Source organism: Diorhabda sublineata, chromosome X, assembly GCF_026230105.1.
Source record: "Diorhabda sublineata isolate icDioSubl1.1 chromosome X, icDioSubl1.1, whole genome shotgun sequence".
NCBI lineage: Eukaryota > Metazoa > Arthropoda > Insecta > Coleoptera > Chrysomelidae > Diorhabda > Diorhabda sublineata.
This window is the reverse complement of record NC_079485.1, coordinates 34,025,199-34,052,054: the sequence shown is the minus strand read 5'-3', so window position 1 is coordinate 34,052,054 and position 26,856 is coordinate 34,025,199. Positions and strand designations below refer to the sequence as shown.

The 26,856-nt window shown below is 30.5% G+C and overlaps 2 protein-coding genes across 2 annotated transcripts; both read right to left on the bottom strand.

The window, feature by feature from the left end:
* Positions 1 to 754: 754 nt before the first annotated feature.
* On the bottom strand, positions 755 to 10,726 carry LOC130450826 (WD repeat-containing protein 35-like). Its single transcript, XM_056789472.1, has 19 exons — positions 10,676 to 10,726; positions 10,506 to 10,617; positions 10,275 to 10,453; positions 9,892 to 10,155; positions 9,643 to 9,808; positions 6,716 to 6,855; positions 6,370 to 6,588; positions 5,950 to 6,091; positions 5,773 to 5,886; positions 5,416 to 5,686; positions 4,987 to 5,227; positions 4,600 to 4,778; positions 4,339 to 4,542; positions 4,148 to 4,291; positions 2,961 to 3,369; positions 1,926 to 2,031; positions 1,610 to 1,869; positions 1,325 to 1,449; positions 755 to 1,005 (listed from the first exon to the last, which is right to left on the bottom strand). The coding sequence occupies exons 1-19, from the start codon at positions 10,697 to 10,699 to the stop codon at positions 840 to 842; spliced, it is 3,465 nt and encodes a 1,154-aa protein (XP_056645450.1). The 5' UTR covers positions 10,700 to 10,726; the 3' UTR covers positions 755 to 839.
* A 3,824-nt stretch (positions 10,727 to 14,550) lies between these two features.
* On the bottom strand, positions 14,551 to 22,399 carry LOC130450847 (WD repeat-containing protein 35). Its single transcript, XM_056789512.1, has 19 exons — positions 22,276 to 22,399; positions 22,106 to 22,217; positions 21,875 to 22,053; positions 21,514 to 21,777; positions 21,260 to 21,425; positions 20,408 to 20,547; positions 20,106 to 20,324; positions 19,690 to 19,831; positions 19,512 to 19,625; positions 19,157 to 19,427; positions 18,649 to 18,889; positions 17,593 to 17,771; positions 17,331 to 17,534; positions 17,138 to 17,281; positions 16,355 to 16,763; positions 16,104 to 16,209; positions 15,756 to 16,015; positions 15,512 to 15,636; positions 14,551 to 14,817 (listed from the first exon to the last, which is right to left on the bottom strand). The coding sequence occupies exons 1-19, from the start codon at positions 22,297 to 22,299 to the stop codon at positions 14,652 to 14,654; spliced, it is 3,465 nt and encodes a 1,154-aa protein (XP_056645490.1). The 5' UTR covers positions 22,300 to 22,399; the 3' UTR covers positions 14,551 to 14,651.
* Positions 22,400 to 26,856: the final 4,457 nt, after the last annotated feature.

Sequence of the window (26,856 nt, the reverse complement as noted above, 5' to 3'; positions counted from 1 at the left end):
TATTAAATCATAAGAGAGATAAAAATTATCAAGCAAGAATGAGTCTAAATAAAAAAAGAAACGAAAAATCTCTGAATTAATCAGTATCACTCTCTGATCTGATTAGCAAATTATAATTATTGCTAGATAAATTTGCAATACCAGAATGTTGATCTGAATGATCATCATCAGGAAGATTTTCATCAACGTTGATAAAATGATTTTTTAAATCTGAAATATGCCAGTTACTAGGTTTTATCAGAAAGATATTTTAAATTATAAACTAATTTAGAGATAACTTTGTTGACAATAGAAGAAATGTATTTAGGAGAAAATTTAGCTGCAAATGTATTAGATTTGGATGAAAGAATATAATTCTTCTTCTATAACCTGTCACCAACATGAAATTGCAAATCACTCTTCTATAAATTGTAATTTTTTGCATTTTTTTCATATACAGTTTCAGCTTTTTTCGAACTTCGACAAAAAGTTTATGGAGGATCGATCAATTGCAATCTTGTTAAGGAGAGCTCAGACCTTCATTACCAAATTATCTTCGAAGCAAAAGGTGATAAATAACTATCCAAAAATTCGAGGTGTAATAAAAACTATGATTTATTAAACAAAGTAATATGAAATTTAAAATAATCTCCTTCAAGTTACTGATCTTGGCTAGCAATATAATTATAAAAACGTGAGTTCATGACTGAAGCAGGTTTCGCTTATAATGGCTCAAAATCATTTATTTTTATAGTTTATAGAATTAAATTAAATATTAACAAATAATGGAACATTTATTGAAAAACATGGAAACAACATTTTATAAGGCAATATTGAAACAAATATTGTGGTTAATTCTGCTAATTTTTAGCGTGGCACAAAGGGCATATATTTTGATTCATCATTTCCAATTCTGAAGCTGAATGTTTACAAACTTTACAAAACCAGATTTTTCTACCCATAATCGATCGACCCGTAGCTATGCACGTAGGAAAATGTAGGTTGCAATCAGGACATTGAGTATTCCTAAAAAAGATTATTACGAAATTTTGATGTATTTTTTTACTGGACTACTGGACTTGCTTTTATCAGATAGAATTTTGTTACCATCTTAGAGTGTATTAGTATTTTAATTCATTTGTATAAACCACACTATTAACAACAACCAAAGATCTGATGAGTTTTTTATAATTTTTTGTTCAAAATTTCCATATATTTTTTGAAATATACCTAATCGTTTTGGAATGTATGATTTCTCTTTTTTGCGTATAATGAATATTTCACATGGGAAAATTTTTAAATGTCAAGAAAGTAAACAGCTGCAAGTATTTCAACTATTACTTACCAATCATGAATTAAATTGGCACATTGGTTACAGCACATCATTTTAGTGTTAGGATTAATTGGTTTGTTATCAGCAAACACATCAAAAGACAGTTTTTCATATAGATTTTGTTCAATTTCGGAAATCTAAAACAAAAGAATTATCAGAAAAAAAAACTACAGTAAAGTGATTAGAAACAATCCAAAGAAATTGAATTAGTAAAAAAATTAGTTGAAAAATTGTCATTGAAAGTTATAAAAACTGGAAATAATAGAGCCCATTTATTATTTTTGTAACTATATTCACATTTTCCAAGCTCTTGAGTTTCAGTAAAGCTTTAGAGCACACTCCATATGTCCGGTCAAGGTATGCTGCAAGAGTTAAAAGTGAATACACATCGACGGGACGAATGTAGTCTTGATAATCTTGTAGTTTATAAGCTGTACACAAGGCTTCATGTGGTTTTTCTTCAAATAAATATCTTTGACACATCATGTAATAGTGATAGGCCTCGGCTCCTTTCCAAGCATTTTCTAACATCAGTTTATCAGTGGATTGCCAATCCCCTAAAACAAAGAATATCGCTGAAAGATGGAAAATGTTAGCAGTATTGTTAATTTACCAGATTCGGGTTTTTCGTATAATTCAACCAATCTTGCAGCATAAACATAGTATTTTTTAATACGTAATAAGTTCTTATCATACATTTGGGATTCTTTTGTAGCAAGCTGCAAAAAATAGGAATGTTTGTTAAGTTGCAGTCTTAGGGTATGTATTCAATAGAAGTGCATTATCTCTTATAATATTTATACCGCCATCTATGCTTCCATAACACTGATATTCATCAATCTTAATACCATTTTTAACTTTTAATTTTTTAACCATCTTTTTTGGCATGTAATCTGTAATTAATTGTAATTCGATCTTATTAGAACTGAGATATCGTCGACATTTCTTATAGCTTTAATTTTTACCATCACAATCTTAGCAAATCGTGACAGTGTCCTCTTTTGCTTTTCTTATTCCGGCTATCGAGTTTTCGCGGATCATTGAGCTTGATAGTTATAGATAGTTTTAGCAACATCATTACTATATTCCTGCCTGTCTCAGTATTCATACTAGAGTGACAATTTCTAGACAAATTATTTTGCTTATCTAGGTGTTACATTTGCTATTTGAAAACAGATTATGTGCTTCTACTTTTGTAAACCAGTTTTTTTCATAAAAATAAACTACTTTATCATACCATTTTTGAACATATCCAACCCAATTTTCATCATATTGAAGAGAAGGCTTTAAGTTCTAAAGCCTAGGTCTTAACAATGTCTTCATATATGTCATCAGTAAATGCCTTGAGTATAATTTTCATTAGGTATTTTTGTTCAGCATTGTTCAATTGTGAATGTACTGCAAAGCAATCTGCATTTTTTTTATTGATAACTTTAAATCTCATATTGGTAAAGTGATCTTTGGCCATTGGGTCAGCTTCATATTCAATATATTCCGAAGTAGCGGAGGGACAGAAATTATGTGAAGACAAAAATTAATGTATACTGGTTATTTTACCCTCAAATAATGAAGTTAAAAATTAAATACCTAGGACTAAATTGATTGTTTACATTTAATAAGATAAAATGGAAACCTTCATGTTACCTACCTTGAAAACCTGTTCCGCTGCTAATAGATAATATTTAGCCTCTGCATTGATTCGTATTGCATTAATAATTTCGCCTTGTTCGACAAGATCGGTAGTATATTTCGTTACTAGCTCGGAAACTTTTGAAATGTTATAAGTTTTGGCTAGATCACTTGCTACATCCCATCTATTGTACATGACACACAAGTTAATTGCAGATATTACTTTTCCAACTTTGACATAAGCTTTCACTGCTTCATTATGAACTGCGTTTGCAGCAAACATGTCACCTATTCTTTCTAGAAGAGGATCACCTTCTGGTAAACAATCTATCATGGCATCTAGGTTTTTCCAATCTTCTAAATGATAGTAGCCTTCTACTAATTTTCCTGTATTTTTTCCTAATTCATAGTATTTGATAGCCGATGTCCTAAAATAATGAATTAATGTCTAGACCATATAATCATATGTGAAAATCAGTTAAAATATAATTTAGGAGTATTCTATGACCATTCTCTCTACTTCCACAGTAACAAAGTTACTACCTTAAAATCCCGCAAATAGCCCCCGTTCGAATATAACCTCGTCGAAATTGAAATCATTATAGTATCTCGAATCCCCCCCCCCGTACAAAAAGGAGAAATTTCATATTATAATTGATAAATAATAAATGATAATTATTTTTAGTTACATTTTAAATTCTTGTTCAATATATAAAGTATGTATTTATTAATTATTTTAAACGTTTTCTTTATCTTATTTATCTTCTGTACTCATTTTTAGCACTAAAGCATTTTTGTGATTATTTTTTAAAAAAATTCCGATTATAACCACCCTACCTGAAATGCATCTGTTTTGATTTGTAAAATGGGTGAGGTTACTTTCCGGATTTTGAGGTACCCAATACTCTAGACTAATGTATTACTGCTTTGAGAAATACTTTTCACTATTTAAGAGATTTAATACATTACATAAAAGCTAGGAATCAAACTAATACACACGTTCATGTGAAAGGAGTAACGAATTGAAAATTAGTACATTAAATTTCACGAGAGAAAATTGTCTAACAATATAATTAAACAAAATTTCAAATCATATGTTTTAATGTATCCAACAAATTAGCAGGCATCAAAAAAGATGCTAAAGTTAATACGCAGTTCCTCAAGAGGTTGAAAAAGTTACAGGTTTTAAACAAATTTACAAATTACCAGTTATTCAACTGTACGAAGTAATCCGCTATTGCATTGTAAGCTGTTTGGAGCACAGTATCGGAAGCTGTAACACCACTTTTCAAAATCTGAATAACTCTGAACCAATCTCCTAATGTTTGACGTAGTTTTAAAGCCAAGTCACTGAAAAAAAGTAAATTATTTTTAATTATTATTTTTGTCAAAATCACCTCCTATCAGCTTCCACGTATATATTTTCAGCTTCGTCATAATTTTTAAAATAAGCAGCAATTCGTGCTCTTCTTATAAGGTAATTATGAGTATCTTGAAGTTTTTTGACAAATAAAACTTTAGAATAATTTTTGGCTTTAGCAAAACAAGTTTCTGCCATTATTAAATTCATTTGCTTCAATGCTGTCTCTGCAATAAGACACCTAAGATACACAAAGAAAAAAAATATTATCATTTACATAGTGAGTTTTTCATCTTACCATAATCTAGGATGTTCATTTTCTTCGACAAACTGACTAGCTTCATTAATACCAGCTATTTCCAGTAGCTGTTTGGTATCCCTTAAGCTTTTCATCTCTATTTTGATTATATGGTCTTTGAGAGGCTTCTCAGGGTGTTCTATTACTTTGTCTAAAAGAACAGCTTGAATTTCTAGATCCTAAGAAATTTTATGTCTATAAATACTCTGTACTGTACAATATCAAGTATTTTTTAGGTTTTGGATAGGTCGCCTTGTTTTAGTACATTAATTAATTAAGTCTATTTCTTCAATTACCTTCTGGCAAATCCTTATCATAATTAAGAATACAGATGACATTTATTTCAATTCTAGATGAAAAGCTATATTGATATGAATATATACTTACAGTAAAGCTACAAAGATATCCAGAAAAAGCAACTGGTTCTTCAAGGCAGATTCCTCTGAAAATATACATTCTAGTTTTTTCCATAATAGCTAATAATTGTGGATTGTCAGAAGCCCAACACATTGCCCATACATCTTTACGTTCTAATTTCGAATCAGTAGATGAGGATACAGGCCTACCTAAGCCTTCTGATATATCAAGTACTCTCATTAAGCCAAATATGTCAATTATTGCCAAGTGTCTGAAAAATTGTATTTACAAAATCAACTGCAGGTATGAAAAAAATTCCTACGGATCCCCTAGAACTTTTATGAGATGAAGTTTGGATGGCACCCACTTTCAGATGTATCTTCTTTGAACAACAGTTGGTTTGAAATATTTTTCGTACAAATTATAGTGTTATAATTAGGTTATTTGAAAAATACTAACGTTGAAGTACAGTTGATGGCCATCTTATAGGGCCGAGTACTAATTTTTATCTTATTAGTTAGCACAAGAGCAGGTAGTACATAAATTTGAATAAGAGCAGAATCTCTTCCTATGATTAAATATTTATCACTTGCAATTAAGCAACACACTGGATCTATAGTTTCGTTGGTATTTACTGGTATATCGCGAGCACTTTCTAATTCTGGAATTATTTCAACTGCATAGGAAGGACTGTCGTCTATATGGAACATTTTTATTCTGTTTTTGCTAGCTGAAAACGATGTTATTATATGCATATTTGTAAAAACTATCTATTTGCTGCAATATGAAATAAAAAAAAACGCAACGAGTATTCACCTGATATGGATTTGGGTGTTTTGAAATACCAAACAATGAAATTACTTTTTGATGATGCGAAAACTTGATAAGAACTTATTCCTATGGCAATGGGTTCAAAATCTATGTATATGCCTAAAAAAGATATCATATCTTAAACTTATGAAATTGTTTAATTCATATTAAAACTCCACATACCACTCACAGGATTTCCTAAGGTATTATAAAGTATGAGACCATATTCTCCTAAAGGATCTTTATTATCAGATTTTGTAGCAATTATACAATATTCACCACATCCCGCTATTCCTAACAATTCATGGACCCATTTAATACGACACTAAAAAAAATTTATATTAAAACCAGTATTTTTTTGTCAAAAAATGGCTCACACAAGATTTTATTTTATAACTAACAATAAAAAAGACTCTATTTCTAAATTATTCCACGAATTCGAAATTTGTTTATTAATTTTGGTCATTTTGAATAAAACCTGATTGAAAATTGTTCACATTACAGTCCAAATTATACTTATCATTTAGCAAAACTAATATATTGTAACATTGGGTTGTTTAGTAGCGAATACTTAAAATGTATTTTTTTATTTTGCAAACTTACTTGGTTGTTACAAGTATCCCAAAAAGTTATACATATTCCAGGTTTCTCTGGTCTGAATGAACTAAACACTAAAGTATTTTTGAAATAGCACCATTTATAGTCAAGTTGGACATTAGCTAGATATATAAAAGAATCAACAGCTATAGCAACTCTCTTGGATTCTCCTTCCCAAACACAACATGTTATTAAATTTCCAGGTACTTTCAAGGTCTTCAAATGCTAGAAAAAAAAGACACTATTTGAACCCTTTTATATATATATATATATATATATATATATATATATATATATATATAATCAAATGTAGTGAAATTATACATTTTTTCAATTCTATATGTGCACTTACTCTTCCAAATGGACTATAAAATTGTACCAAGTTCATTTGTTTTTCTTCTACACATTGTCGACCACAAATGGCCAGCAAGGATCCATCATGGTTCCAAGAACAATGCACTGCTAACATTCTTGTGTCTACTATAATGGGAGCTAAAACAAACCGTTTTCAAAAATAATCTCAAATTTATTTTTCTCTTGTTTATATACAGGGTGACTCATTAGGAGCTTCATATACTTCTTACTTCTACCATATATAGTCTCTCAGCAAAGACATCCTGTGGCCATTAAAAAGTATAAACTCCTCTGCTTTATTAATTTAGGGGGTGATTTGTAAAATTGATCTTCAATTTTATTTAGCTACAGTGTTTATCTGTTTATCTAGCTAAACTTAGAAATTCCAGAACCGTCTTTGGAGAAATCAATTTTGGGATATTATTTATATTGCATCCTACATAAATAACCAATGAAAACTACATACCTATGCGACATAGTTGTTGCATTTTTATTCAATTTTTTGTGCACGATCGAATCTCATCAAACATAGCACCACCATAATATCCTAATAAGGTATTCATATAAACAAATGTTATAAATTTCGAGACTAAAATGATAAACTTCATTGAATTACAATAACGACAAATCACAAACAACAAAATACAATAACTAATAACAAGCAACAATTTAAGAACAATAACTAAAATTATGTAGTTGAGACACATAAATAAGAACTCAGAAAAATACAATAATTGCAAAAAAATCAAAATAATTTAAAGTAGATTCTCAAAATGGAACTCAGCCTCTACACACTTTGTTGCCGAATTGTTGATTGCCTTAATAATTATAGATACTCTGGAGATCATTTCAAATAATATTACAAAAAAGTAAATTCTATCAATTAATTTTTATTGGTTATCAATATTCCCTGTATAAACTAGTTGCTTCAAGCATCCCCAAATGTGGGTACGGGATTGAAATCAGGGGATCTTGAAGGCCATGACCTTCACGTCTATCCACCTGTTGCCATAAGCATTATTTAGATGTCGCCTCACTGCCAGCAAAAAGTAGGGAGATGCTTAAAATACATCCTTCGAATAACAACGTTCGCAAGCAAATTCGGCAAAATATTTTGTACAAATTTCAAAGAGATCTGTCCTCTTAAAGGATCCTAAAAAAGTAAGGACCTACTAATTCATCATTTATGACACCAATCCACACATTAACCGAAAAACCGTAACTAGGAATGACATTCTCGAATAGCTTGGGGATTTTCTTCTGCCCACATATGTGAATTACAAGAATTATTTATCTCGTCTTTTGTAATTGGACTTTATCTGAACATAGTGTCCTGTACAACGTTAGTAAATGATTGTTAATCCATCTGCAAAATTCCAACATATGATTTCATCTTCAGGATGTAGTAGCTGAACCATCTGAATATGATAGGGGTACAGATGATTTTTTTAAAACTCTACTTACTTTTGACTAAGTAACATTAAGTTCTCAACTTTCTTGTCTAGTGCTTATTGTAGGGTTCATAGTAAAGTCAAGAAAAGTGACATTTTCTCGGAAATAATTGAAAACTGACCCAAATGTTGTATGAATGGGAGTTTGATTATCACAAAAACTATGTCTGCATATTCTGTGGTCGAAAACTGATATGGCATTATGAAAGAAAGTAACAAAAGCTCTACCAAAGCTAACACAATGGTATGTAACGTTAATACACTCAGAAGAAATATGTATTCTTGTACACATAAATAATGGTTCATAATGACAATAATAGCGATGGGTATAAAATATCAAGAGACGTTTAACAGTCAACGCCAATCTTGATTCCAAAACTTTTTAAAGTTGCCCTTCATTTTTATGTGGTACAGTTGATAAAATGTGTTATTAGCTGACAGAAAATTTTAATCCTTTACAGTCATCACACATTAACAGACACACTTTCATTCAATATAATTTATTGTTTAACGAAAATAATACCCCAATGCCATTTTTATCTAAAAATTCAAAATTGGAAAACAATTGTTTGTGACCTTAAAGATACACAGTGTCATTAAATATGTAGTTGACTTTATACATGTATATAATTAGGTACTCATTTCAGTTTAAACACTCGCAATTTTTAAAATCTATTTAAATTAATACCTTATTATGTGATAAGTCATTATGGTTGCTCTATTTTTGGTAACATTTGATTGTTCACTAAAAATGGAATAAAAGTGAGGAAAAATTTTCGCATATGCAGAATTAGTTATTTATGTAATTTGAAAATCAATTATTGAATATTATACAGGATGTAGTATTCAATACGAATCCATAAATTGATTTTTTTAAAGCCATTTCTTCAATTTCTATGCTTAGCTAATACCAATTGAATGCTTGATAGTATTGTTGCATCATGAAAAAATTTCAAATATCAAATGAGCTGTGTAAACCAATTAAATGATGGTCAATTTCACAAATCAGCCTGTGAATTAATAAAGAAAAGAAGTTGACACTTTTTAGTAGCTTCATGAAATTGTCCCTGAGGGCTCTTTATAAGGTAAAAGTATGAAAAGTTCTTGATGACTCACCCTGTATAACATTTTAGCATTTAGCATCAAAATTATTATTTATAAAATTAAACGTTCTCATTTCAACATTACAATTCTGGAGTTTAATAAGTTATTATCTTTGGGTAATTTTTTATGAAAACTTGGATCATGAAAGTCACAACAATTGAGAATTAATTATAATATAAATGTACCAACTACTAAACAAGAAGTTACTTAGAGCCTAGAAAATAACTGATTTATTTATAAGTATATGTCTGTTAAACATGAAAATTCACTGATAATATTGCTATCCAATGATGATGATCGACAGCATATTTCAACAACCAAACTACTTTTTTTAATAAGGTTGTAAATATTAATAAAACAATGAGCTTACATGTATCACTTTCATTTTTCATGAGCTGTGTTTTCCCATTCTCAAAAGTTATTGATAAATTCGGACAAGATGAATAGACACTTCTATTTACTCCATTATACCAAGCAAGTCCAACTATATGAACTACACCAGATGAAGTATTCTGGCAAAATACATTCAATTTAGTCTGTAAAAAAACAGTGAATTTGTTTATAAAAAGTAGCAAAAAATGAGATCTTATTACATAAATCAGAGAGAACTTCATCTTACCATAAAGTTGCCTTGATGATCATAAAGATGTAAATCCCCAGTCTTTAAACTAAATAACAGAAACTTGCTATCTGGAGACCACTGTACTCCAGATAGTGGGGTTGATAATAACTTCCTACTCCAAATTCTATATCCTTCAATACAAGCAACAATAGCAATACCATCTTCATATGTAATGCATATTTTTTGCCCATCTGCACTCCATGCCATTCCCACTACTATTGACTGTTTACGATTATATCTCATCTCTTCATACCAAACGTTCTAAAATATCTTTTACTCAATAATTTGACTACAAACTAATATATAACCTAATTAAAATAGTTTCGGCTAATAGTGAATCTTAAATATACAATATATGTAATATACAACGACATATTTACCTTATAAAACATCCATACAATTATCAAACCGTTTTTATCACTGGTAGTTAACTTTTCATGAAGTTCATTCCATACTGCTAGTTCTATATTTTCTATATAGGCCTCAAAAATCTGGTCTGTTGAAAGACTGTTCGTTTCTGTAGGATCTTTGTTTCCCAATTTTTGATCGTCCTTCTTAGCTACAAAACAATTTTAGTTTATTCAGGGATCAAAAATGTTTTTATTTCTTACGAGACTTGAGTTTAAATATTTTTAAAAGCCCATTTTCCCCTGCAACTGCAATATAACCATCCAACTTGTTCCAAGCAATAGCGTTTATTTTTGTATCGTTTGGAATAGCAATCTGGAAAATTTTAGGACTAAGTAAACATTTCACTATAAGTAATGAAATATTTTATTACCTTTTTACTCAGATAAGCAAACATTTTTCCGTTTAGAATTGGACTTTTAAAAATGTTTTATTTTGAAGTATGACAAGTATGGCGTTTTACGTGTAATTTGTGTTGTCTATATAAAGTAACATTAATTTACAAATCACTTTAAATTTATTTTTATGGGTAATATTCAAAAACAATACCAAATTTTGTTTTTTACTATTTTTCTTAAACGTAAAAGCACGATATTATCGATTTTAGATGTAAATTTATATCTCCGCTATTTTGTAACGTGAAAATATAATTTGTTCTCTAGTATTACCAGGAAGATATTGAGGTTTTAATGTAAAATTACTATTTACGATTCATGCCGCGCTCCGAAACTTAAGTACGATTTTGGGAGGCGAGGCCAAGGCGATCCCACCTCTAGTATATTAAAACGAAAATCGTTCCGCCGTTTTAATATTTGGAAGAGAAAAGGAGTTCTCGAAGAACCAGAACCCCCTCCACCACACATTTTACAGCTAAGACAAGAGCCGGAGCAGAGTAAGTGTCCGATATTTTATTAAGTCTGTAAAAGGGTTTCTGCGCCAGTCCTTCTGAACTTAAGTGGAAGAAATCCAGGTAAGCCGATATAACTCTTTAAATTGTGAGAGGTAGGTCAGTAATAGTGTGTGCAACAGACAACCGATTATACCGGGGGTAGGGAAACTGCTACTGGAAGCGCTGAATATTTACACTCCAGTAAGAGTCGTAGAAGTGTGTTGAGGGCACTGAGTATTCAGATTTCAGTAGTGGTCGTGTTCAGCCAACCGACTATGAAAACACTTTGCAAAGTTGTTACCAGAATTAATAAATGCGCATGCGGTAATTTGCTAACGCGAGAACCGCAGCTTATACCGTAGAGTTTGGATGACCGAGAGTTTAGTTTTTGCACGCCGCTAAACCTCGCTTGTTGCACGCACCTCTGTCACTTTGTTGCACCGTTTAGTAGCCGTTCGTGCGTCACTTGGCAGTTATTAGGTAGTAACCGTAGAGTTTTCGCTTTTCCTATCGTTGCTTTTCCCAGCTTTATTTTTCTTTATATATTGATGTATTTTCATGTATAGTTTATTTTTATTTATTATTTCGATAAGACTTCTTACCTCAAAAGTTTCGTAAGTATCACTAGCAGTAAATAACTAGGTTACCAGTCCAGGAGGGCAATTGAAATCTGTTTAGCTGACTTCAACGTATTCGTCACCACCATACTGACCCCTAGAGTACAGCAGTGTCCGGAGAAAGTGGAATATACCACAATAAAAAAACTGGGCAATCCTCATCGCATAAAGTGTGTATACTTCACTCGCTAAATTTACCATTGTGTTTTTGTGATAACAATAATTTTTTAATAAATCCAAAGTTAACAAAGAGGAAAATAAGGAAACCGACTGATCAAAATTCAGAAGGCCAACAGAACAACTGTTTGGACAGATTACGGAAAATTATTAGTCAGGAAACTTTAAAATAAAAAGTCCGTTTCTTCGAAGAAGCAATATCAGAAGCGATAGAACAAAGTACCACTACTAAGAAAGCAGAAAATACAACAGATTCAAGGATACGAAAACCCAATAAAGAAAGGAGAGTTGTGGCAATAAAGCCGAAAATACGAAAAATTCAGGAACACAGGAGCAAACAAACAAAGAATCACCGAGATAGACCCGCAAAAATCCGATATATGGAATATAGTGACAATTCTATTAGAGCCGAGGAAATCAATGTCGCAAATAATCAGAACCAAAAGGATGGCATATTCAGAAAAATATAATGCTGAAGCTTTAAAAAACAAAAAGGAAATTCATTTTACACTTATAGCTCATCCCGACAAAGAAATGAATTTCTCAGACGTAGTAGAAAAAAATATAAACCAATACCTAAATGAGGTCGATCAAGAACTTCTAGGAATCACAAGACCGATAAAAGTGAGAGAACTACTTAGGTTCGCATTGATAAAAAAAATGAAAATTGAAACAGAGCACTAAGAGTACACCAAAAAAGGTATCACACACAAACATAATAAACGGTAGACTTCGATCAATTATGGCACGAGGACTTGCTTTAGAAGATGAAAGGTGCAGAATACACGAAACCTCTCATAAAACTGTTGAATTGTTATCTCAATGAGAGGAAGTTTCAGGTAAAGGTAGCAAACAAGACATTTGATAGCAGTCATCAGGTGTATTGCCGGGAACAGTATAGGGGACTTTTTTAAAAAGAGTTTATTTTTTTTTGTTTATTTTATAAGTTCTTGATATGAAATAATGTTAGATAGTAAAATATTTAATTAAAGGTGAAAAAATAATATCTAAATATTTAATTGAAAATCGCAAAAATTTTTAATTTTAACTAAATAAAAAAACGATTCTCATTGGTTCCCAACTGTGACGTCGTATGTTCAATAAAAAAGGAGCAGTTATCTGCTTGATGATCACGAAATTATCGTTGCCGGCAACGTAGCGTGTGCTGTTATAATACAGTTTTCATTTATTGGTTACATATAAAAAAACATTTTTCTATATATAAGAATAAAGTGAATAAACCTTTTATAGGTTAAGTTATCATTATTTATATATAATAAAGTGATTATTACACAATCACGTTAAAAATTAAAAGCATAATAAACTTAATCACTATAAAATATTAAAATAAATCAAATTTGAATCTTAGTAACATTAAAATGATCCTGTAAACAAAAATAATTACATCTCGCAGGATCGTTAAAACCACCAACACCCTCAAAACATTTTTTTGTATATTTGAAATTCAAGGCATCATAAAAAATCTTTATCAGGTGTTTTGGTCGGGGTATTTTTACATTCTGCTACAAAATACGATTCATATAACATTTTTCAGATTAATCAAAGTTTAATAATAAAGCTTATTTTAGAATAATCGAAAGAATAACTGTCGTATTTACTTTGTATCATATGTTCAGTAAAAAAATTATTGGAAATTAAAAAATTTTGTAGGTAGTTTAAACTTTTCAGTAAGGGCGCTATATTGCGTGACATGATAGATATAAAATAATTTTTTTTCTATAAATATTGATCAAAGAATTAAAAAACATATAACAAAGTTGTATATAAACTATCAAAAATAGACAAAAATATACAGGACGCCAGGGCAAAAAAGATATTCAAGGAATGAGGAAGTGAAAAAATTCATGAAGTACACCAGAGTAAATTACAAGAAACTCGGGAGATAATTGGATCGATAGATTAAGTTAGTTTAGTAACAATAACTTTAAAAATCTAAAACACACTAAACTAAAGCAAAAGCTCATAAAATTAACAAAAAAGACGAAAAGAATATCCTAAAACTCGAGTTAATCCATTGAAGGACACTTCCAGACACGATACCTCTGTGTTTCATAAGGAAGTGCCTAGTAACAGCTATAAAAAAGGCGAAGAAGTTAGAAACGCAGCGATTCATAAACACACGCGCACGCACGCATTAACACATTACGTCTTAACATACAATGAGAGCTTGTCGGAATAACAGGGGGTGGTGGAATATTCTGTTTATAATCCATCTATGGCTTTGGACTGGATTTATCACGCACGCACACCCTTATGTGTCTGTTGTGATTCGAATGCGACTGTTTAATTTCTTAGCGTATTTGTTTTGCTAAACGATTTTCATTGTTTTCTGGATTGTAACTATTCTTGTTCATTTTACCATTGTTTCTAGTAGTTTATTTCACATGGATGTGAATTTGCACTTCAGCGATTTTGCTGTTATCTTTATTAGAAAGGTCTTTTTTATCCTTTTCACCACACAGCGCGTGGTGAACATATGTGGAGTGTAATGTGTGTATACCAATGTGTTTACACATCTTGAAATCCGTGTAAAAAACAACTGTAGACAGAGAAAAAAATATTTATTGATAAACTAAAAACTACAAACTACAAGAGATCATGTTATTTGGACGGCAACGATGAAAATATTTTTTTTGTTAGTGTAGCTAGTTTTTAGAGTGACACAAGGGGCATACAGTTTCATTCATCATTTGTGATTCTATTGCTGAATGTTTACAGAACTTACAAAACCAGATTTTTCTACTCAAAATCGAACGACCCGTAGCTATGCACGTAGGAAAATGGATGTTGCAATTAGGACACTGTGTATACCTGAAAATAAAATAAATTTGGTTAAAGTTTGATTTTTATATGGTGGATAGTCAACGAATTCGAAATGTAAATCTCGAATTATAGCCATGGCAATCTTCGAAGTGTGAGAAAGTCCTAATGGAAAAGCACTTTTTTCACCTTTTTGAACGACACGAACATAGCACAATCCAAAAAAATATGATATAAATCGAATTGTAACATCAAAGTACCACTGTGATTTTTCCCTTTTTGTCATTTCAAGCTGTACATATTGCAATAGTGTAGAACGGTAAGTAGATATATAAAACCTATTGAAAGATGGCAGGTCAGATAGGATGCACGGGTTCATACACTACTACATGTCATGCAACACTTATAATACAAACAACTTTGTAGAAAAAGTAGAAATCCGGCCACAGATTGCGAAAGATCGTACCAACTAAAAAAGATGGGCTTATTTAAGCTCGAGTAATCATGTGTTGCAAACAATAGAAAAAAAGAACGATTAATAATTTGTTAACTGCTTGTAAGATTCATTAAAAGTCATACCTCAAAAACCTACGTTTTCAAAACTCAACAGTTGTTCCTGGCTAATAGTATTAAATGTTTCAAGAAAATGTAAGAATATCACAAAATATTGAAATATCCTAATAAACTTTTTTAACAAATGAGATAAAGCGAAAAACTATTTCTAATTATTTCAATCACTACTTACCAGTCATGAATTGAATGAGCACAATAGTCACAACAAATCATATTAGTGTCAGGATTAATTGGTTTGTTACGGGCAAATATATCCAGAGCTAGCTTTTCATACCGACTTTTTTCCACTTCTGAAATCTAGAATAAATAAAAAAAACAATTAAAAATAATAAAAACAGAATGTAGCCATAACATTATTATTGGAATTCATAAAAACATACAAATATTAGAGAGAATATTTTTGTGACTATACTCACATTTTTCAAGCTTTTAAGATTTATCAAAGCTGCAGAGCACACTCCAAATTTTCGATCAAGGTATGCAGCAAAAGCTAAAAGCGAATACACATCGACGGGACAAATGTAATCCTGATAATCTTGTAACTTATAAGCTGTACACAATGCTTCGTGTGGTTTTTCATAATATAAATATCTGTGACACATCATGTAATAGTGATAAGCCTCGGCTCCTTTCCAGGCATTTTCAACCATAAGTTCATCAGTGGGTTGCCAATCCCCTAAGACAGAGAAAACAGTATAGTTTGTTGCAACTGGAACAGTATCAACGACGAAAGAAGAAAAATATCAACAGTATTATTCACATACCAGAATCTAGATTTTTGTTTATTTCGACCAATCTGGCAGCATAAACATAGTATTTTTTAATACGCAGCAACTTATTACTGTATATTTGGGACTCTTTTTTGGCAAGCTGTAACAAATAAGCTGTATTATTCAAGTTGAACCTGAAGGAAATACTCACTTTGAACACTAAAGTATCTATTTAATATTAATAAACATTTTAAGCTTCTACAGTCAAATATTGAAATAAGATAAAACGGAAATATTCACTTTACCTTAAAAACATACTCTGCAGCTAATAGATAATATTTAGCCTGTACATTGACTTGTACTGCATTCATAATTTGACCCTGTTCTACAAGATGACTAGTATATTTCACCAGCAAATCTGAAATTTTAGGAATCTTATAAGTTTTTGCTAGATCAATAGCCACATCCCACCTATTGTGCATGATACACAAATTGATAGCTGATTTCACTTTCCCAACTTTGACATACGCTTTTACTGCTTCATTATGAACTGCGTTTGAAGCAAACATATCACCTATTCTTTCTAGAAGAGGATCACCTTCTGGTAAACAATCTATCATGGCATCTAGGTTCTGCCAATCTTCTAAATGATAGTAGCATTCTACTACTTTTGAAGTATTTTTGGCTAATTCGTAATATTCAATAGCAGAAGCCCTGGAATAGGTTTAAGTACTTAATATTTTAAAATGAATGAGAGAAGAATGTTCTATATATCGTTTTTTAACGCTTTGCTATGAGTAACAATGTCAACACCGTTCTACTTTTACACTGGATTTGACCTCAAGCAGAGCGTAAATTTTATTATTTGACAAAAACATCACTTCAACAAAAATGCATCTTATCCTGGAAGAAACAATAATAACTTCAAATTCTACATAAATTCCAGAAAAAATATATCAAACTCATAGTTGCTGCTTCTTCGTATATTTAAGAGAATAAATTTAAAGTCCAAATAAATTGGTAACCCTCATATATGATAATAAGTAAAAAAAATAAGCAAAGAGAATTTCAAAATTTCTATTGATTACCAGTTATTAAAATGAGCGAAGTAATCTGCTGTTGCATTATAAGCCGTTTGGAGTAATGTATCTGGAGCTGTTATACCATTTTTCAAAATTTGAATTACTCTGAACCAATCGCCTAAAGTTTGACGCAGTTTTAAAGCTAAGTCGCTGAAAAAGAGGAAATTATTTTTACTTTTTTTTGTAAAAATTAAATTACCTCCTATCTGCTTCCATATAAATTTTTTCAGCTTCATCGAAATTTTTGAAATAAGTAGCAATGCGCGCCCTTCTTATAGCATAATTGTTCACTTCTTGAAGTTTTTTGACAAATAAAACTTTTGAATAATCTTTTGATCTCACAAAACAAGATTCTGCCATTGTTAAATTCATTTCTTTTAATGCTGCCTCTGCTATAAGTCGCCTAAAATTGGTCAAGTTTACAAAATGTTATTATTTACCTAGTTAATATTCCATCTTACCATAACCTAGGATGTCTGTTTTCTTCGACAAACTGGCAAGCTTCATTAATACCAACTTTCTCTAGCAGTTGTCGGGTATCTCTTAAACTCTTCACCTCTATTTTTACGATATGGTCTTTGTGAGGCTTCTCAGGCTGTTCTATTACTTCGTCTAAGAGAACAGCTTGAATTTCTAGATCCTAAAAAGATTTGTAGTTATGGGAATACTTAGCCCATAGAATGTGAATGTAACAGTTTATTAACATCAACTACTTCACCACAAATATTTGTAATGACAATAAAGTTTCGTTAATTTTAATTTAGGTATAGATAACTTGAAACAACCAATTGAAGATTTATATAAATGTCTACCACCACATTTTTACAAACTAAAGCTATTTCTTATTTTATTGGGTTCTAGAAGTAAATTTTTCCTCTATTCACAGACCACCAAATAAAATCATGATATAGAAAAGGCGATAATACTGAGTTCAGCATAATGTGGTTTCATTATTATAATTCAATGGACCAAAAACCACATTATAGTTGTTTAGAATTGTTAAAAATAATTAACTCAGTACAAATATAGTTTTATTTTTTTTAATAAAAAATTTAATTTTCAAATTAGAAAGTTATTAATTCAAAGAGACTTGGATGCACTCATCACAATCATTAATAAAACAATAGAACAATCTGAAACCTGATATATTAATTATCAGCACTAAAAATTAACATATATAATTTTGGACCACCTTATATAAATGAGAAAAAAACGAGACCTCATTGTCTGATATGGTATTTAAAGAAAAATAAAAGTGAGTTGTTAGGGAATGGTAATTTTATCCAATTTTTTATCAAATTTTCAAATTGTTGTAGTTTCCAAGTGACATTGATCACAACTTCAAATTAGAAAACAGGAAAATAGAGCTCCTACGGGATCTACCCTTAGTGAAAGATTATTTTGGGTAGCTATTGTGGCATTATTAGCAACTAGCAACTGCAAATGTTTAGTGAATTCTAGACTTATGGCTGATAAAAATGATACAATACAGCCTCATTAATCCAAAGAATACCTACACTAAAACTGCATATATATCCAGAACAAGCTACTGGTTCTTCGGGGTACATTCCTCTAAAGATATACATTCTAGTCTTTTCCATAATGGCTAATAATTGTGGATTATCAGAAGCCCAACACATTGCCCATACATCTTTACGTTCTAATTTTGTATCTGTGGATGAGGTTGCAGGCCTACTCACGCCTTCTGATATATCAAGTACTGTCATTAAACCAGATATATCAATTATTGATAAACGTCTGAAAAATTGCATTTTAGATATTAAGTTCAGAGAATTACAATGAGAATGGGATTTTTCAGTATTTTCTTCATATAATTAAACAAGCCAATTCTTACTTTATTTTAAAGACACTACAAACTTGAAATTTCTGTCCATCATCGTCTAGGTTGATAATTTTATAAGAATGACTACAGTTTAAGTAACAGCCACTCGCAAATATATCATCTTAGAACAACAGGTTTAAAATACATATGAAATGTATTAATTAAAAGTAAAAAGTACTTACGTAGAGCTACAGTTAATGGCCATCTTATGAGGCCGGGTACTAATTTTAAACCTGTTAGTTAGTACAAGATGAGGTAATACATAAAATTGTATAAGACCGGAATCTCTTCCAATTATTAAACATTTATCACTTGCAACTAAGCAACACACTGGATCTATAGTTTCATGTGTACTAACTGGTATACTACTTCCACCCTCTAATTCTTGAATTATTTCAACTGCACCTGAGGGACTATCGTCTATGTGGAACATTTTTATTCTGTTGCTGTTAGCTAAAAACATTATCATTACAAGCATACTTGTAAAAATTCTTTATTTGTTGAAATATGAAATGAGAAACAGAAAAAAATAATCACCTGACATGGATTTTGGCGTTTTGTAATACCAAACAATAAAATTATTTCTTGATGATGCAAAAACTTGATAAGAACTCATACCTATTGCAATGGGTTCAATATTTATGTATTTCCCTAAAAAAATTGCATAATCTAAAACTTTTAAATTTTTCAATCTATACTAAAATCCAATATATACCATCCACTGGAGTTCCTAAAGTGTTATAAAGTATAAGACCATATTTTCCTAAAGGATCCTCATTATCAGATTTTGTAGCAACTACACAATGATCACCATATCCTGCTATTCCTAGCAATGTATGTACCCATCTAGTATGACACTAAAATGAAATACTTTATTTGAAAAACATTTATTGCTCTATTTTTTATAAAAACCAGATTAATTTTATATTAGGATAATTTGTTCAATACGAATGCTTTGCCGCTCTGATATTTTCACATCCAGTCACTATTTCCCAGTAAATAAGATCAAATGTTATACCAAAAACAGATCAAACCATACTTAATCGTTAATGAAAATTGTTTATATATTCCCAACATTGGTTTTTTTAGTTGCAAATACTTCAAATGTATCTTTTAATTTTGTAAACTTACTTGATTGTTACTGGTATCCCAAAAAGAGAGACATATTCCAGGTTTATGAGGTCTGAACGAGCTAAAGACTACCGTTTTTTTAAAATAACACCATTTATAGTCAGGTCTGATGTTAGCAAAATATACAAATGAATCAACAGCTAGAGCAACTCTTAAGGATCCCCCTTCCCAAACACAGCGTGCTATTGAATTTCCAGGTACTTTCAAAGTCCTCAAATGCTAAAAAATAAATAATAATTATTATGAAATTGATAGAAACTTAATAAAGTTATATATTTTTCCAATGTTATATGTATACTTACTTCCCCAAAAGGACTATAAAATTGTACTAAGTTCACTTGTTTTTCTTCTGCAAACTGTCTGCCACAAATAGCAAGGAGTGATCCATTATGATTCCAGGAACAATGGACTGCAAACATTTTTGTATCTACTATAATGGGAGCTAAAAGAAATGATGTTATCCAACATTAGTTCATATTTATTATTGTCACAAAATATTTGTCACAGGATAGAAAATATAAAAAGCAAAATATTGAAACATGAAGAATTGTAACAGTTTATATAAAAAAATTTTTATTTTGTCAATATCACCTATCGCTAATCTATTGCATACTCCATCAACATTCATTTAAAATTAATTTCCTAACAAAAAAATAGATAGCTGCAGAATCCAGAAGTGGTATCTTAGACTATAAGTACCAGTTTTTATAGATATCAAACCAGTTACCATAGGGAAAAATGATGTGTACCTCAAGGCAGCATATTGCAATCATTTTTGTAATTTTGTTGGTAACATGCTATTAATAGTGACTAATGAAAATCTAAACATTAATTGAAAAATATTCAAATGTATTCATCTCTTCTAGAAAAATTCCCCGACTAATTGAAAACTAAAGTAACATTCAGCATGGAAAAAAGTTCTCAAAGCTTCCGTGACGATAGCTCTATTCCGATAAAAATGAAGTTAAACTATGGGTGGAAAATTGTATAAAATTAACATATCAAGATCAATAGAAAACAATTGAGCTTCAAAATTTCATAGAAAAGTAAATTCTTATTTTGAATCTAATATTATGAAGTATAACACAATTACACCTTCATTTACTGAAATAAAATTAGAATAAAAAACATAATAATTCATGAATTTCACTTACATATATCACTTTCGTTTTTCATAAGTTGTGTTTTTCCATTTTCAAAAGTTATTGCTAGATTTGGGCACAGTGAATACATATTTCCATTTATTCCATTGTACCAGTCAAGTCCAACTATGGGAATTGCTTCAAATGAAGGGTCATGACAAAGCACATTCAGTTTCATCTGAAAAAAAAGATAAATGCAATTTCAATAAAATATAAGGAAAAATTAAAACGGATCCAAAAATATTATAATAGTAATTTCATCTCACCACAAAGTTGCCTTGATTATCATATAGGTGTAACATTCCAGTTTTCAAACTAAATAACAATAACTTGCTGTCTGGAGACCACTGTACTCCAGATAGTTGTATTGGTTTCAGCTCTTTACCCCATATTCTATTTCCTCCAACACAACCAACTATAACAACTCCATCTTCATAAATAATACATATTTTTTGACCATCAGCACTCCATGACATTCCAACTACTGTTGACTTTTTACGGTTATTTATCATTTCTTCATACCAGACATTCTAAAACATCCTACTCGTTAGCTTCTTTACGAATAGGTATACAATTTACATATGAGTTTTATATTCTATGATATGTAACACAACATGGAAATTACACCTTATAAAGCATCCATACAATAATTACACCGTTTTCATCACTTGTGGTCAATTTTTTATGAGATTCATTCCATACTATCACTTCTATATTTTCGGTATGCCCCTCCAAAGTCTGGTTCATTGAAAGATTGCTTGTGGCTGCGAGACCTTTGTTTTTTACACTTCCATCGTTATCATTAGCTACAACATATTTTTAGTTTATCCAGAAATAAAAAAATATCCAATTTCTTACATGAATCAAGTTTTAGAACTTTTAAAAGCCCATTTTCTCCTCCAACAGCAATATAACCATCTAACTTATTCCAGGCTATTGCATTAATTTTAGTATTATTTGGAATAGCAATCTGGAAAGTTTTGAGAATAATTATATATTGTGCTATAAATAATTAAATATATCTTCACCTTTTTACTCAGATAAATAAACATTTTCACGTTTATAGTTAGCCTTTTAAAAAGATTTTGTTTTCATTTGCAGTTGCTATGACACTTTTCGTGTACATTGTGTTGTCTATTAAAAAGGAGGATCTTTTGAGCTTCTTTCAATATTTATTTAAAATTTTACAGAGAAAATTGTGGTTTTCTAATCAAACAGAACTTCAGGTACGTTTTGATACGTTTTTTATTTAAAAAGTAAGCACAAGAGGAGAAACCCCATTGCACTCGAGTAGTTGGAGTGGTGTCTGCGGTATGGAGATGCCTGTGAATATTGATCTTGAACTTCTGTAGGTAGTAGTGCTCGGGCAAGACGTGTCTTGGTAGCTGATTCCACGAGCTTACACCTTTCAAAGAAATGAGTCCCGATAAATTGACGTTCTTGGCGTCAGCAGGCGAACTCGGTGTTCATGTGCCACGTCTGCCAGTAGAGTAGATCTTACAAATATTGCTCTAGACGGTATTTCTTTCTTCTATACTCTAAGCTGTTTAATTTTCTGGTCAACTCATGATCGCCTATAAGTCGAATTGCTCTATTGAGTATTGAGTCACGTATCCTCAGGGTATGCTTGGCAGCCGAGCTCCAAATGTGAGAGCAATACTCCAAAATGAACGAATGTGAGCCTTGTCGAGGATTAGGAGATGTTGCAGAGTATATAGATGTTTGGCCTTAAAGAGGGCTCCAAGTTTTTGTGAAGCTGCTTTAGCTAATTTGGTTACGTGACTATGCCAGGACATTGCTTCCAACCTCAACACCCAACAAGCGAATTTGCGGTGGTGGTGATGTTTTATGCTCAGATAGGGCCAAATTCAGAGCCACATGCCAGTCTGCTTTGTAAAAACAGCAGCCTGAATCTTTGCTGTATTAAACTCAATCAGATTGCTTCCACCCCTCTCCAGAATGTTTTTAAGATCGGTATTTATGTTGGTGATCTGATGCTGCCTACAGATTTAGGTGTTAGCCGAGTTTATTATAAATGTGCTCATATCATCTCGGTTAATGAACAAAAAACTACATATTAACAAACAAAACTCGATATTTCAACACGTTCATCGCCAACGGTATCAAGGCTGATATCACAGGTGTTTCTTACAGCTACAAAGCGATTCAATATTGATTGGGGCTTGAATGGGAAATATTATGATGCTGACCAATTTTCATAAACTCTTCGCAGTATATGTGCCAATAACTCTTCGAATGTAAATTTCCAAATGTTAAATTGTCTCTAGTTTATCAAAGTAGGCAAAAAAGTACATAGCCGCAAAAAAATCCAATGGGATGCAAGCACACGATCCTTGCGAATTTTTATTTTCTGAGGTTACTGATCCATCTTCTCCAGTCAACGGTGGAATTTTTCACTTACAAAAACCTTGGCTGACGTCAGGAATGACGGATTTTGCTCTGAGGTAATTGCATCCTTCATATTAGATAACTAAATAAAACACTCAAAGTTTTAGTAAATGAATTTATTATAAAATATCGAACAGAAAAATTAAATAAAGTAACAATAATAACTACACTATTTATGAAATTGTTGATATAAAATTATAATAATTATAAACTGAGCGTTTGAAAAAATTATCCGAAAATACAAGTTGTACGGTCCTGTATATATTCCTTGTGCATTTTACAGCTACAACATTGTTAGTAGGAAATTCGAATGGCCAACAAATTGAGTACATTTATTGTAATTTTAAAACTTTTTCAAATTCTCAAAAAGTTTTTTAAAAAGTATGATGGTGTTTCTTCGGAACATTATTCACATTTTAATATTTTTGTTTTCTGGAAATTATTTTTTTTATAACCAGTACCCGACCCATTTGGACTGTGTGTTATCAAGAAAATATATACAAAGCAGCTCTTAATTTTGACCACAGAAAGAAATTGACAAAATCCACTAAACAACCTGAATCTCCGTTAAGAAGACTGTAAAACCCCAAAAATGTAGTACATGTAGAATTTACTCGCGATGACCTCTAGATATTCTGAGTCAAGTAATCAGTCATTTACTATTGAAACACCTACTATAAATAAAAACGTTGATTATTATTGCTTATTAATTATTCTTTTTGTTGTTGAATATTGGAAATCAAACCACAATCGACACAAATATTTCAATATTCACCTTTTATCGAAAATATAATCTACTGTGAATGGACCTTGAAAAATGTACGACAATTTTTTGCATCAGTCTTAAACCATTTTATTATATATAATAATATATAATAAATATTATTGATATTCAAGTTTTCGAATTTTTTCATTAATGTCAGCTAAGGACCAACTTATACCATTATTTACCACAAGAAAAATACAAAATATATTGGTTGTTCAATTAGGCTGAATTATTGATAACTTATAATTTTTTTTAGTCTAGTTTGTAATGAACTTTTACAATATTTGAAAATCTGAGTTCACAATAATAAATTGAAAATGTATTGCCTATGACTACAACAGATTGTATTTGTTGCATATCACTAGAGAAGAATTTTTTTTATTTTTCCAACAATTTTCTTTTTCAAATTCAATATTATTATCTGAAATTTTCCCTATATTTTTGTTGAAGCTATTAAGTACTATCATGGTGAAATTTTTCAATAATGTTGTTGGAGTTTTCAATCCACACTTCATTTAAATAATAATTCTTATAGAATATAAGAAGCTCTTGTCCACTGTTTATGTCATCAGAAGCTTCTGAACTGACTTTACAGTTTTTGCAGTTGAAGCGATCTAAACATTTTTTAATCAAATAACCCCAAAATATATTACAGAACAATTTTCTAACGTCGCAATATCATTTGAATGTACATCGGAAGAAATTGAATTGGTGTTCGGATGATGCTTCTGCTTCAAAATTTAATGAAGCGAGTGCTTCATTGTCATCAGTTGGTAAACGCAGTATATTATCATCATCCAGTCGACTGCCTGCATTAGGACTTCTAGGTGGCCTCATTAAATTGGCGACAATATTTATTTTAAATGCAACTCGAAATGCTTTCACTGTTGGGTTTCTGTTATACCCTCCTCTGACGATAAACAGAAAATTGATTTTAAAGTGGATCTTGAATTAGTCTGGTGTGGACTGTTTATCAACTAATTAGCAGGAAATTTTAATTATTTGTTTTTAAATTTTTTTTATATTCTGATATTCAGCTATTATTAGTGCCAGTACTATTTGGATTGACCACAAAATAATATGGAAATGTTAAAACTCAGCTCATTGTTGAGTTAAATCATTAATATGTTCTATAGTTTTAAATAGGCTGTTTCTATTATCACTGTAGGAAGTTATGGATAGGTAAATCGTGAAATAAATAACTAACATCAATATTTGTTGGGATGATAAATTCATTCATAATGTGCAACTGGAAAAATGTACTTGAGGAGCTTGTTGCTACCTTCAACTTTCAGAATTTATATTTTACAATGAGACCATAAATGCTTACAAAACCATCTGTTTGTTTAATGGTATAATAAAAGCAGGCAAAAGGTCTACTTATCTGAACCAAGTATGTATGGTCATGAAAGCGGGTTCTTACTAGCAAATAAAATTATCTCTTGTTAAATGTGTTTTTTGCAATATATATAATAAAATTGAAACTAAAATTCCTTTTTATTAAAAGTATTCAACAATCATAAGATGGTATATGGCATTACTATATTCTTACCCTTAATAGATACGAGGACAAAAATGGTGATATTATGGATGGACCTTACATTGGTTAAAAAAGTTTTTTTTATATCGAAAACACCAGGTAATGTTTAAAGTAAAGCTCTCAGTACAAGTGTTTTGACAAAATCAAAACGAGTATCTATGACAGAAACGTATTTAAGAATAATCATTAGTGATGTTAGTTATTCGAGAGGCACGAAACATCGTATCGAAAATTTGTTGGTACATGTCTATAGTAAATTTGTACTCAAATAAAACTAGTATTTGATATTATTTCATTCAAACATTCTATGCTGGATAAAATAAAAGTATAATTTTCATGTATAACTTGAGAATGTAGGAAATTATAATTTTCTTCCTAATTGTTACTATTTTGTCAATCTGTTATGGCATAGAATATAGTATTATAACCTTATTAAAATATGTGATAAAAAAACAGTCTATATACATTTGAACAGGTGAAATTTTTGCCTCATTTACAGGATAATTTCCAAATATAAATACACAGACAAACTACCTTATTATTATGTGCTTACTTCATAAACATAAAAAAATAACAAAAAATACTATCTAAATTTTTGTGAAATATTAAAGTTCAGTCCTTTGTACTTGGTTAGTTGTGTTTATGTATAAGTTTGAAATATTTTCAAAAATGTTTTATTCTATTCTATTTGTCTTTACTATAAAGGTGGCTTCTAAGTTTAAATTTAGGTATGATTCAAGTACTTTTGATAAGTTTATAAGATTGAATGGATTTGGAATTTGTAGTAAATCATTGTACTCGTATAATATGTAATGTGACCATAATACAAATAAACTCATTATCAGAAAAAACTATTGGACGAATTATCTTTTATTTGACGATAATTAAATACCT